This window comes from Amblyraja radiata, chromosome 11, assembly GCF_010909765.2.
Source record: "Amblyraja radiata isolate CabotCenter1 chromosome 11, sAmbRad1.1.pri, whole genome shotgun sequence".
Classification (NCBI taxonomy): Eukaryota; Metazoa; Chordata; class Chondrichthyes; order Rajiformes; family Rajidae; genus Amblyraja; species Amblyraja radiata.
In genome coordinates, this window is record NC_045966.1 from 39,280,003 (window position 1) to 39,292,068 (window position 12,066).

The following is a 12,066-nucleotide window of genomic DNA, read 5'->3' on the forward strand; positions in this document are numbered from 1 at the left end:
GTTGCCTGACGCGCTGAGTTACTCCAGCATTTTGTGTTTATGGACTGTACATGGAGAGGAAAGATTTAGAGGGATATGGGCCAAACACAGTCAGGTGGGACTAATGCAGATGGGGGCCTGTTTCCGTGCTGTATGACTATGAGAATCTGTTTAAAAAAGGAAACGTGGACACACTTTGTGCAAGACAAACTGATAAAATCTTTTTATTTGTGATACACCAACAAACATATCCACAACCACCTTACGTTTGAGTTGTACCAGACTCCAAGGACGCAAGCTTTGCGCGATCAATTAAACTTCTTCAGTGTCACAAAGTAGTTCACGATAACGTTTCTCGGGGAGGTGTTGGAGGCACCGATACGATACGGAGGCACGGAAGCAACTGTCTGCCCATGCACACGGGTCCAGGGCACAGGCTGGGCGCGCAAACACAGACACCAAAAAAACAGTGCGTGATCCTCGAGTTCAGTCCGTTTCTCGAGTAGAAGCAAGCAATAGTGGGAAGGGACGGAGATGCCTTCTCCAGAAGTAGTTAAAAAGTAGAGCGATTGACCCATCTGTACCTCTCCCTCACCAAGACTCAACGTTCCTGAAGGAATACTGGGCGATGTTCCAGAGACTGGTTGGCCTTCTCTTCGTTCTCTAGCAGACTTGGGCCCAATGACCTCTAAGCGCTCCTGTACAACGGGCTCAAGGGGCTGCGTGGCATTGCAGGTCAGTAGTAGAAGGGGCACGTTTGGGAAGGCTTTTGAATGTCACTGATTCTTACAGTGACGTCCAGAGGGGTTATGAGCTTGTTTGGCACAGGACGGCTGGCAGGTCAGGCAGTGGGTCAAGGGGCAGTCTGGCTTCAATGGGACAGGGCGTTGAGGTCAATGGGACGCATTATTAAGGGCCACAGGTCAGTTGCTAAGGGCAATGGGACTGGTTGCTAAAGGCTGTGGGATGGTTGCTAAGGGCTTTGGGATGTTGCTAAGGACCATGGGATGGTCGCTAAGAGCCATTGGATTGGTTGTTAAAGCTATGGGACTGGTTGCTAAGGACCATTCAGGTATATGGAACTGGTTGCTGTGGGATGATCGCTAAGGGCCATGGAAGGTTACTAAGGGTCAATGGTTTAGTTGCTATGGGTTATATGACTGGTTGCTAGAGGCTATGGGATGGTTGCTAAGGGTTAGTGGGTTAATTGCTGAGGGCTATGAGACTGGTTGCTAAGGGTCAATGAACTGGTTGCTAAGGCCCATGGGATGGTTGCTAAGAGCCAATGAACTGGTTGCTAAGGCCCATGGGATGGTTGCTAAGAGCCAATGATCTGGTTGCTAAGAGCCATGGCATAGTTGGTTGGAATCAATGGCCTGGTTGCAGGTGCCATGCGGCTGGTTGCTAAGGGTCATGCCATGGTTACTAAGGGTGAATGGTCAATGGGCTGGTTGCTAAGGGCCTTTGGATTGGTTGCTAAGGGCCACAGGATGGCTGCCAACAATACCACTATGATGAGCTAAAACCATGATGGCCTCTACCCTGCAAAGACCCCGTATAGAACAGTGGGTCCCATCTCATTGTATATGAAGCCTTGCTACAGGGTCAGTAGACAACCAGAGGCCACTCGCTGTGCAGAGCCAACTACTGCTGTAATTCCTCCCATCCATATGTCTGGGCTGCATTTGAAGTATTGCATGCAGATCTGGTCGCCCTATTACAGGAAGGATGTGAAGGCTTTGGAGAGGATGCAGAGGAGGTTTACTGGAAGGCGACCTGGATTGGTGGATGTCCAAGCTAAACATCTGAATGTTCTACGGTGGGAATGGAGAAATCCTCACTCTGACAAACAAAGACCTGAGACGATGTCCCCTCTATCACAGAGGACCAGCATCATGGTTTAATTTAGTTTCGAGATAGTTTAAAGATACACTGTGGAAACAGTCTCTTCGGCCACCGAGTCTGCGCCGACCAGCAATCACGCCATACACTAGCACTATCCTACACATTAGGGACAATGTACAATCTTTACTGAAGTCAATTAACCTACAAACCCGTACGTCTTTGAAATGTAAGAAGAAACCATAGCACCCGAAGAAAACACAGGTGGTCACAGTGAGAACGTTCAAACTCTATACAGACAGCACCTGAGGTCAGGATCGAACCCATGTTGACCCTACCGCAGCGCCACAGTGACTGCCTATGGTCCATGATTGCATGGGTTCCTCTAGATGCTCCAGTTTCTTTCCACATGCCGAAATGGTTAATTGGTGACATAGCAAAGGCTAATGCAGGAATGGTAACTGTACAAAACCTTGATTAGGCCATGCTTGAAAGTATTGTGTACAGTTCTGATCATCACTCTACAGGAAGGTGATAGATAATGTTGGGAAGAGTGTAGCGTGGTGATTAAATATAAACTTCCAGGAAGGAGGGAGAGGAGCACAACATCTGTGTGCAGCAACCTGCTCTGATTAGGGACAGGTGGGCTTGAAAGGATGGTGGGAGCAGTTTCAACAGGAGGTTTTGGAAGGCGACAGGGGGATGCCCCTGTCCCACTTAGGAAGCCTGAACGGAAACCTCTGGAGACTTTGCGCCCCACCCAAGGTTTCCGTGCGGTTCCCGGAGGTTGCAGGTGGTTGCCGGAGGTTGCAGGTAGTGGAAGCAGGTAGGGAGACTGACAAAAACCTCCGGGAACCTCCGGGAACCTCCGGAAACCTTGGGTGGGGCGCAAAGTCTCCAGAGGTTTCCGTTCAGGTTTCCTAAGTGGGACAGGGGCATAACATGGAAGGGGAGAAAGTGGCAGGGTTCTGAGGAACAGGACCAAGAAACATGATGGGCCGAATGGCCACCCTTTTGTTCAATGATCGTGAGCAACCATGGGAGTTTGAGGAAGGGAGGGTTTTGATTGAAAAATATTGCATGGAAACAGGTCCTTCGGCCCACGGAGTTCATGACGACCATCGATCACCCGTTCTATGTTATCGCATCCACTCCTTACACACTCTGGGCAATTGGACAGAGGGCCAATTAAACTACAAACCCGCACGTCTTTGGAACGTGGGAAGAAACAGGAGCACTGAGACAGGGACATGGATAGAATAGGTTTAGAGGGATATGAGGCAATCGCAGGCAGGTGGGTCTAGTGTATGTGTATGGGGCGTGTTGTTCGACGTGGGCGTTGGTCCGAAGGCACTGTTTCCACGCTGTATGACCTGATGAAGGTCAATTAGCCAGATCTGTTGCTCACTTTAGAAAGCCTCGTGACCTTTGGATGCCAACTCCAGCAGTACACAAGTTTTAAACTTGTCCAATTCCTTGCCGGTTCTCCATCACATTGAAGTGACAGGTGAAAATAAGTCCCATTATAGGCAGGGCCCACAGACCATGAGGTGGCCAGGACCTCCCTCAAGGATGGACACCCCTCCCTGGAGAAGGAAAGAGGACATCTTCAGCCCTGGTTCTCAGAGGGGAGAGGTGCCCAAGTCTCAGAAAATCAACATCACAATGGTTGGAGGAAGCTCACTTGGAAGATGCACAATTTGCAAATGTACAAACTGAGTTTGAAAATCATCGGTCTCCACGGATGAAACGAGGCGTCGGGATTAACTCTCCACCAGCCAGCAGCCTCTCCATCTCCAGAACCTGGAACCTGTTTCCCTTCTGATATCATGGACCGCCAGACTCATCTTGAAGAAAGTGCTTCGAACTGTTTCAGTCACAGGTGAGGATTCAGAGTAGGATCGCAAAGGTCCTATCCCGGGAAATCTTTTCTGAAACACTCAGAGTTAGATACATTTACCACCGTGTGACTAACTTACCCAGCCTTGTTGAGATGAAGCATCTCCTATCCCATAACCTGAGATGGATTCTCTCAATAACATCCGCTGCGACTGAGCTGCACAAAATGTTAAATCTCCCTCCCAAAGTCCATGTTCTAATTGCAAATGCTCGGATTAATTTTTGCATCTAGCGTTAAAGATTAAAAACATGCATCTCGGCCAAGTCGAAAAGTCATCACTGATTATCACGATTTAAAAATACACCTACACTGTAAACCGATTGGAGTTATAGATATCACTGTAAACATGCCATGACGACGGATATTGCCTTTCAGGGGGTACAAAAGAAGGATGACGTGTGATGAGACTCAATGCTCTCTCTGTGCTGGGGTTGTGAGAGGGGAGGGGGAGGTGGGGGGAGCGTTCGTCCGATCTAACTGTGGTTCCACCAAGCTGCCTACCTCACCTCCAGGGGAGGCAGGCCCCAGTGGGGAGTTGACAGGGGGGTGATCTTGCTAGCGTGCAAGTCAATCATGGATAGCAGTAGGAGATGGGGCTGGAGAGACTTCAGCTGTAGAGAGAGAAAATGAGAACAAAAAATAAAGATATGCATTTTCATGTTCATGTCAAAGAGGCAGAATTAGGCCATTCCACCCATCAAGCCTATTCCCTATTCAATCATGGATGACCTATCTTTCCATCTCACCCTATTCTCCCCATAACCTTTAACACCCTTATTAATCAAGAATTTAACAGTCTCTGCTTTAAAAATATCCAATGACGGCCTTCATCGCTGTGCTCAATGTATTCCACAGATTTATCACCTTCTGACTAAAGAAATTCCTCCTCATCTCCATCCTAAAGTTATAGTCATTCATCGTGGAAACAGGCCCGTTGGACCAACTTGCTCGTCACCCAACATGCCTCATTTACACATTAATCCCTCGTGCCTGCCTTAGCCCTATATCCATCTACCTTATCCATGTACCTGCCTCAACTACCTCCTCTGGCAGCTCGTTCCATACGCCCACCACCCTTAGTGTACGCCAGTTACTCCTCAGGTTGCTATTAAATCTTTCCCCCCAACTTTAAACCTACGTCCTCTGGTTCTTGAGCCCCGTACTCTGTGTGCTTAACCGATCTATTCCTCTCATGATCTCGTTCACCTCTATAAGATCACCCCTCATCCTCCTGCGCTCCAAGGAATAGAGTCCTAGCCTATTCAACGTCTCCCTATTGCTCAGGCTCTCGAGTTCTGGTAACATCCTGGTAAATCTTCTCTGAACTCTTTCAAGCTTGGTGGTACATCCTTTTATTCTGAGGCTGTGCCCTCTGTTCCTAGACTCTCCCACTAGTGGAAACAACCTCTCCACATCTACACTCTACAGGCCTTTCACTATTTGGTAAGTTTCAATGAGCTACCCGGTCATCCTTCTAAACTCCAGTGAGTACAGGACCATTGCCGTCAAATGCTCACAAATGTCAAGTAACTTCAGAGGAAATAGAGTCATAGGGTCAGACAGAGTGGAAAAAGGCCATTCAGCCCGACTTGCCCACACTGACTAACATGTTCTCTATCTACACTAGTCCCACCTGCCACCATTTGGTCCATATCCCTCTAAACCTGTCCTACCCATATACCTGTCCAAATGGAGAAATATAGCATATAAGGGACACTTACTAGGCCAGGGCAGACGAGGCTCCCGATCGATGGAAGTGGACAATCTGCCACTTGCCATCACGACGATGCCAGATCCTCGTCTCTTCGGACTGGGCGGTGCGGGGCACTCCGTTACTGTCGATGTACTGGGTGATACGGATGTAGGCGATGCACGCCGCCTCCTCCCCAATCAGATGGATGTGAGGGTTGAGGATGGTGGTGTGGATCGGCTTGTTGTTCTTGCACCAGACTGCAAACAAGGTGAGAACGGTCAGCGGGGTACGGACGAACCAAGATGCTGCCCAGGCCAGGCAACTCCTTGTGTGCTGCTCACAGAAGTGGATCTGCGCTCACGCATTGCAATCACTCCATTCTTTTCAACCTCTACTCCAGTAGCAGCATTTCTTACTTTAATTATACCCTTAGAGACATAGTCATAAAGTGTGGAAACAGGCCCCTCTTCCCAACTTGCCCACACCGACGAACATGTCATAGATTCATACAGTGAGGAAACAGGCCCCTCTTCCCAACTTGCCCACACCGACGAACATGTCATAGAGTCATACAGTGAGGAAACAGGCCCCTCTTCCCAACTTGCCCACACTGACGAACATGTCATAGAGTCATAATCATAGAGTCATACAGTGAGGAAACAGGCCCCTCTTCCCAACTTGCCCACACTGACGAACATGTCATAGAGTCATAATCATAGAATCATACAGTGAGGAAACAGGCCCTTCGGCTCAACTTGCCCACACCGACCAACATGTCCCATCTACACTAGTCCCACCTGCCTGCATTAGGCCCATATCCCTCTAAACCTGTCCTATCCGGATACCTGTCTAATTGTTTCTTAAACAGTCTGATAGTCCCTTCCTCAACTGCCTCCTCTGGCAGCTTGTTCCATACACCCACCACCCTTTGTGTGAAAAAGGTACCCCTCAGGTACCTATAAAGACTTTACCCCTTCACCCTTAACCTGTGCCCTCTGGTTCTCAATTCCCCCATGTGGGCAAGATTTCACATTCACATTATTCTATCTGTATCTACATTGGTAAACTGTCGATGGTGCGATTTAATTGTATGGGGTGATTGCTGGTTGGCGCAGACTCGGTGGACCAAAGGGCCTGTTTCTGAGCTGTATCTTTAAAGTCAAAGTAAAGTTTGTAGGTTAAATGGCCCTCTGTAAATTGCCCCTAGTGTGTAGAAAGTGGATGAGAAAGTGGGATAACACAGAACTAGTGTGTGAAGAGGTGATTGATGATCAGTGTGGACTTGGTGGGCCGAAGGTCCTGTTTCCATGCTGTATCTTTTTTTTTAAAAACAACATGATTTGTACATTCTTAGCAAAAATGTAACAGTAAATGTAAGGTAGCTAGGGAGAGTACTCACTAGTACTCTCTCCTTGTACCTGGGAGCGACTTTGTACACTGTAACCTGTGGAGGAACAAATGGCAAACGTAAAAAGAATGTAAGTAAAATGAGTTTGAAAGGGCAACATGACATCTGTTTTGGAAGGAACTGCAGATGCTGGTTTATACCATAGACACAAAGTACTAGTGGGTCAGGCAGCATCTTTAGTTTAGTTTGGTTTAGAGATGTAGCACGGAAACAGATCCTTCGGTCCACTGAGTCCGTGCCGACCAGAGATCCGCGCACACTAACGCTATCCTACATACACTAAAGACAATTTACAATTTTTACCTCCGCCAATTAACACACAAACTTGTACGTCTTTGGAGTGTGGGAGGATACTGGCGCTCCCGGGGAAAACCTACGCGGTTACACGGAGAACATACAAAGTCCGTAGTCAGGATCGAACCCAGGTCTCTGGTGCTGAGGCACCAACTCTACCATTGTGCCACCATGTCACCCCAGGAGAAAAAGGATGGAACCAAGGGTGGCACGGTGGCGCAGTACTGGTAGGTTAGGTTTGTTGGTTAATTGGCTTGGTATCATTGTAAATTGTCCATAGTGTGTGTAGGACAGCATTAGTGTGCGGGGATCGCCGGTCAGCATGGACACTGGGCCGAAGGGCCTGTTTCCGTGCTGTATCGCTCAACTAAACTAAACTAATCTAAACTACATCTGTTTAGCTGCCATAGGGGTTGGTTGAAGAAGAGCAAAGCACGGGGATGTATTTGTCACGAGGTGCTGTTGACAGCTGTTGTCAGAGCAATCTGGTAACAAACAAATGCTGAAGTGTCATGGAGTCATAGAGTCATAGAGTGATACAGTGTGGAAACAGGCCCAACTTGCTCACAGGGCCAACAATGTCCCACAATATTATAAATGCAGTCTCACCAACGTCTTATACAACTGCAATATGACTTCTCAACTTCTATACTCAATACTCTGACTGATGAAGGGCAAAGTGCCAAAAGCCTTTTTGACCACCTTATCTACCTGCGACTTGACCTTCAAGGAACCGTGCACCTGCACTCCTAGATCCCTCCGCTCTACAACACTACCCAGAGGCCTACCATTTACAGTGTAGGTCGTGCCCTTGTTCGCAAAATGCAACACCTCACACTTCTCTGTATTAAATTCCATGAACCATTCCTCCAAATGCCTGTCTATCCTATCTCTCAGAATACTCTCCAGTAACTTACCAACTACAGATGTTAACCTCACCGGCCTATAATTTTCCTTGCAGCCCTTCTTGAAAAGTTGTGCAACATTTGCCACCCTCCAGTCTTCCGGCACCTCGCCTGTATCTCTTACAGGTTCTGTTCATAAGGGTCACACAAATCTTTGTTCGGGGAACAATCTGTAGATACTGCAGATTGTTCCCAGCGACCGTTGTATTTGAACCTCTTAATTAAAGTTTAGATTAGTTTAGTTTAGTTTGGAGATAATGCATGGAAACAGGCCCTTCGGCCCATTGAGTCAGTGCCCACGTTGTGGGGCAGCAACTCTACCACTGAGCCACTGACACCCTTGCTTGCCTTGCCCGATCTTTGTGGTGTGTTTTAATGTTTTCTTTAACACACCTCAGCTGTTTCCTTGTCAGTCCCACCACCCCACGATCCAAACACAGATAGTTGCTTACGATTCTCAAAGTAAAACCGATGGAAGTCAAGGCCCTCCACCAGGTTCCCCAGTGCCTCTGGTTCGAACGCAGTCACCCCAGGGTCACACATCTTCCTGAAAGGCACAAGGGGGAAAGGGGAATGGAATTAGCTTGTCCTCACTGAGGAGATGCTCAGAAGGTTGATCAACTTTGGAAAGCCATGGGATCCATATTGAGTATGGACAAAATCTTGGACAGTCACAGGTTGGGAGATGGGAAGATGGAGGACAGTGGGAAGAGGAAGGTGTGGTAGGGTAGTGGAGGGCGAGAGGGATGGGAGGATGGAGGAAAAGAGAGATGAGGGAGGAAGAAATAGTGCAGGTGGATTAACAGGCGTGTGGATTGTAGGATCAGAGGGAAGAGGGAAGCAGCAGAGAGAAGAACATAACGTGAGGAGGATAAAGGAAGTGAGGGCAGTCATGTTGAAGAATAAGAGGAAGAGACGGATTGAGGATCAGAGGTAGAGGTGGAGATGGGTGGGATGGAAGTTGAGAGATAGAGAGAGGTGGCTATATGGATAAAATGGGAGATAGAGAGAGAGATGGATAGAAGATGAAAGATAGGGAGGGCACGATGGATGGAGCAATGAGACATAAAGGAAGAATGGTTGAAATATTTAGTTTATTTATTGTCACATGTACCGAGAGTGAAAAGCTTTTATGTTACGAGCTATATGTCAGCGGAAAATCTATACATGATTATAATCAAGCCGTCCACAGTGTACGGATACTGGATAAAAGGTGTAACATTTAGTGCAAGGTAAACTCCAGTAAAGTCTGATTAAAGATAGTCTGAAGGTCTCCAGTAAGGTAGATGGGAGGTCAGGACCGCTCTCTAGTTGGTGATAGGATGGTTCAGTTGCCTGATAACAGCTGGGAAGGAACTGTCTGAATTTGGAGGTGTGCGTTTTCACACTTCTGTACCTCTTTCCTGATGGGGGAGGGGAGAAGAGGGAGTGACGGGCTGAGGCTGGTCCTTGATTATGCTGGTGGCCTTGCCGAGGCAGCGTGAAGTGTAGATGGAGTCAGGGGGAGAGGGGGAGAGAGGGGGGGAGAAGGAGAGGGAGAGGGAGAGGGAGAGGGGGGGAGGGGGGGAGAGGGAGAGAGGGAGAGGGGGAGAGGGAGAGAAAGAGAGGGGGGGAGAGAGAGAGGGAGAGAGTGAGAGAGGGAGAGAGGGAGAGTGGGAGAGTGGGAGAGTGGGAGAGTGGGAGAGAGGGAGAGAGGGAGAGAGGGAGAGAGAAAAAGTGATGGGTGATTGGTTGAAGGGATGAAGGGATGGTGAAGAGATGGAGTGAGAGAATCGATGGAAGGTGGACGCGCAGCCAGACATGTCCCCAATGCTGTGAATCAATGGACGGTATTTTACTCTCGGCGGTAACTTCATGAGTTAATGCTCCGTGGCTTCGGTTGGAACGACAATAATTTTGAATGTCTCGGACCAGAAAAGTAACTCACGTGTAGGCCTCAAAATCTCCGTTACTGATCGCTTCAATCAGCTGTTCAGTGGCCTTGATGATCTCCTGCTTACGGACTGAAAGAACAAGAAGAAAAGAGAGAAGTGGGTCAGGTCTCCTCATTATGTACACGCGTTTTGTAGCAGTACACCATGCTGTCTCTTTTAATCAATTCAATCAACAAGCCATTACTGGTCCAGGTGGCACAAGGAACTGCAGATGCTGGTTTGCAAAAAAAAAACAAAACACTAAATGCTGGAGTAACTCAATTGGCCTGGCAGCATCTCTGGAGAACATGTATAGGTGACAGTTTGGGTTAGGACTAGTTGTGTTTTAGTTTAGAGGTACAGCATGGAAACAGGCCCATCAGCTCACTGAGTCCATGCCGTCATTTGATCACCCGTTCACGATAGTTCTATGTTATCTCACTTTGTCATCCACTCCCTACACAGCAGGGGCAATTTACAGAGGGCCAATTGACCTACAAATCTTCATGTCTTTGGGATCTGGATAGAAACCGGAGCAACTGGAGGAAGCCCACGCGGTCACAGGGAGAACGTGCAAACTCCACACAGAGAGTACACGGGTCTCTGGAATTAATAAAAACCTATCGTAGGATTAAAATGTGACTCTCTCCTGTTTTGCCCTCCGGGTGAGGGGTGTATCCTTGGGGCCTGGCGTTGGTGATGACCTCTGTCGCTGTCACAGAGTCATAGAGTCTTACAATTTGTCCATGACAACCAGCATGCCCCACCTGCCTGTATTTGGCCCATATCCCTCTAAACCTATCCTATCCATGTACTTGTCCAAATGTTTCTTATCCATTGCGATAGTACCTGCTTCAACTACCTCCTCTGGTAGCTCGTTCCATACACCCAACAACCTTTGTGTAGAAAAGTTAACCCTCAGGTTCCTATTAAATCATTCCTCCCTCACCTTAAACCCATGTCCTCAGGTTCTCAATTCACCTACTCTGGGCAAAAGACTGAATTTACCCGATCTATTCTTCTCATGATTTTGTACACCTCATTAAGATCATCCCTCATCCTCCTGCGCTCCAAAGAATAAAGTCCAAGCCTGCCCAATCTCTCCCTATAGCTCAGGCCCTTGTATCCTGGCAATATGATCGTAAATCTTCTCTGCACCCTTTCCAACTGAACACAATACTGTAAATGTAGCCTCACCAACGTCTTATATAGATGCAGCAGGACCTCCCAACTTCTACACTCAATACTCTGACTGATGAAGGCCATCAGTAAGCTGAGGAAAGCTGAGAGAAAGTTGAAAGCTGAGAAATGTCACCCGAGGAACGATTCTCTAGCCTTTGTGTATCTTACCTTTCGTATCCTCGTCTTCGATTGTAGTGTTCGTGCTCTCTGACGACTCCTGGGTAAAAGCACAAAGAAAGGTAACCGGGGTGAACACAAAGTGCTGGAGTAACTCAGTGGGTCAGGCAGCATCTCTGGAGAACATGGATAAGTGATAAAGGTGGAGGAAAGGTGGGGACGAGACAAATCCTGGTGAGTGATAGGTGGAGATCCAAGGAACTGCAGATGCTGGGTTAAAAAAGGCACAAAGTGCTTGAGTAACTCAATAGGTCAGGGACGTCCTTGGTGAATATGGATAGGTGACATTTCAGACTCGGAAGGAACTGCGAATGTTGGTTTACTGAAGGTGCTTCTTCAGAAGGGTTTCCCACCCACAATGTCGCATTTCTCCAGAGTTCCTGCCTGACCCACCGAGTTACTCCAACATTTTGTGCCAATCTTCAGGGATGTTTCTGGTCAGGACCCTTTTTCAGACTGAATGAAGTGTGGGGGGGGGGGAGTGGGAGAAAGCTGGAAGAAAGGAGGGGCAAGACAAAGGCAGGCCCGTAGTAGGTTGGTGTAGGTGAGGGGTGGGGAGGGTGGGGTTGATGGGCAGATGGTTGGAAAAAGGACAGAGATGAAAAGACAGAAGGTGTGAGACAAAAAGGTCGAAGAGTTGCAAGGAATGTAGGAGGAAGGGGTGGTGGAGGGGAGAAATAGGCGTGAGTCTAGGTGGGACACAGGAGAGAGGAGGTGGTATATGGGGGAATAAGGGAGAGGGTTATGTAGTTACCTAAAATTAGGGGATTCAA

At 48.1% G+C, this 12,066-nt stretch overlaps 1 protein-coding gene across 1 annotated transcript in view; it reads right to left on the reverse strand.

The window, feature by feature from the left end:
• Positions 1–2,030: 2,030 nt before the first annotated feature.
• camk2a (calcium/calmodulin dependent protein kinase II alpha) overlaps positions 2,031–12,066 on the reverse strand; it is a 90,511-nt gene continuing 80,475 nt past the window's right edge. The window contains exons 14-18 of the mRNA XM_033029735.1: positions 11,285–11,333; positions 9,949–10,024; positions 8,474–8,568; positions 5,443–5,671; positions 2,031–4,332 (exon numbers count right to left, since the gene is read on the reverse strand). Of these exons, the coding sequence (XP_032885626.1) occupies positions 4,329–4,332; positions 5,443–5,671; positions 8,474–8,568; positions 9,949–10,024; positions 11,285–11,333 (453 nt within the window). The 3' untranslated portion in view covers positions 2,031–4,328. The remainder of the gene's footprint in view (positions 4,333–5,442; positions 5,672–8,473; positions 8,569–9,948; positions 10,025–11,284; positions 11,334–12,066) is intronic.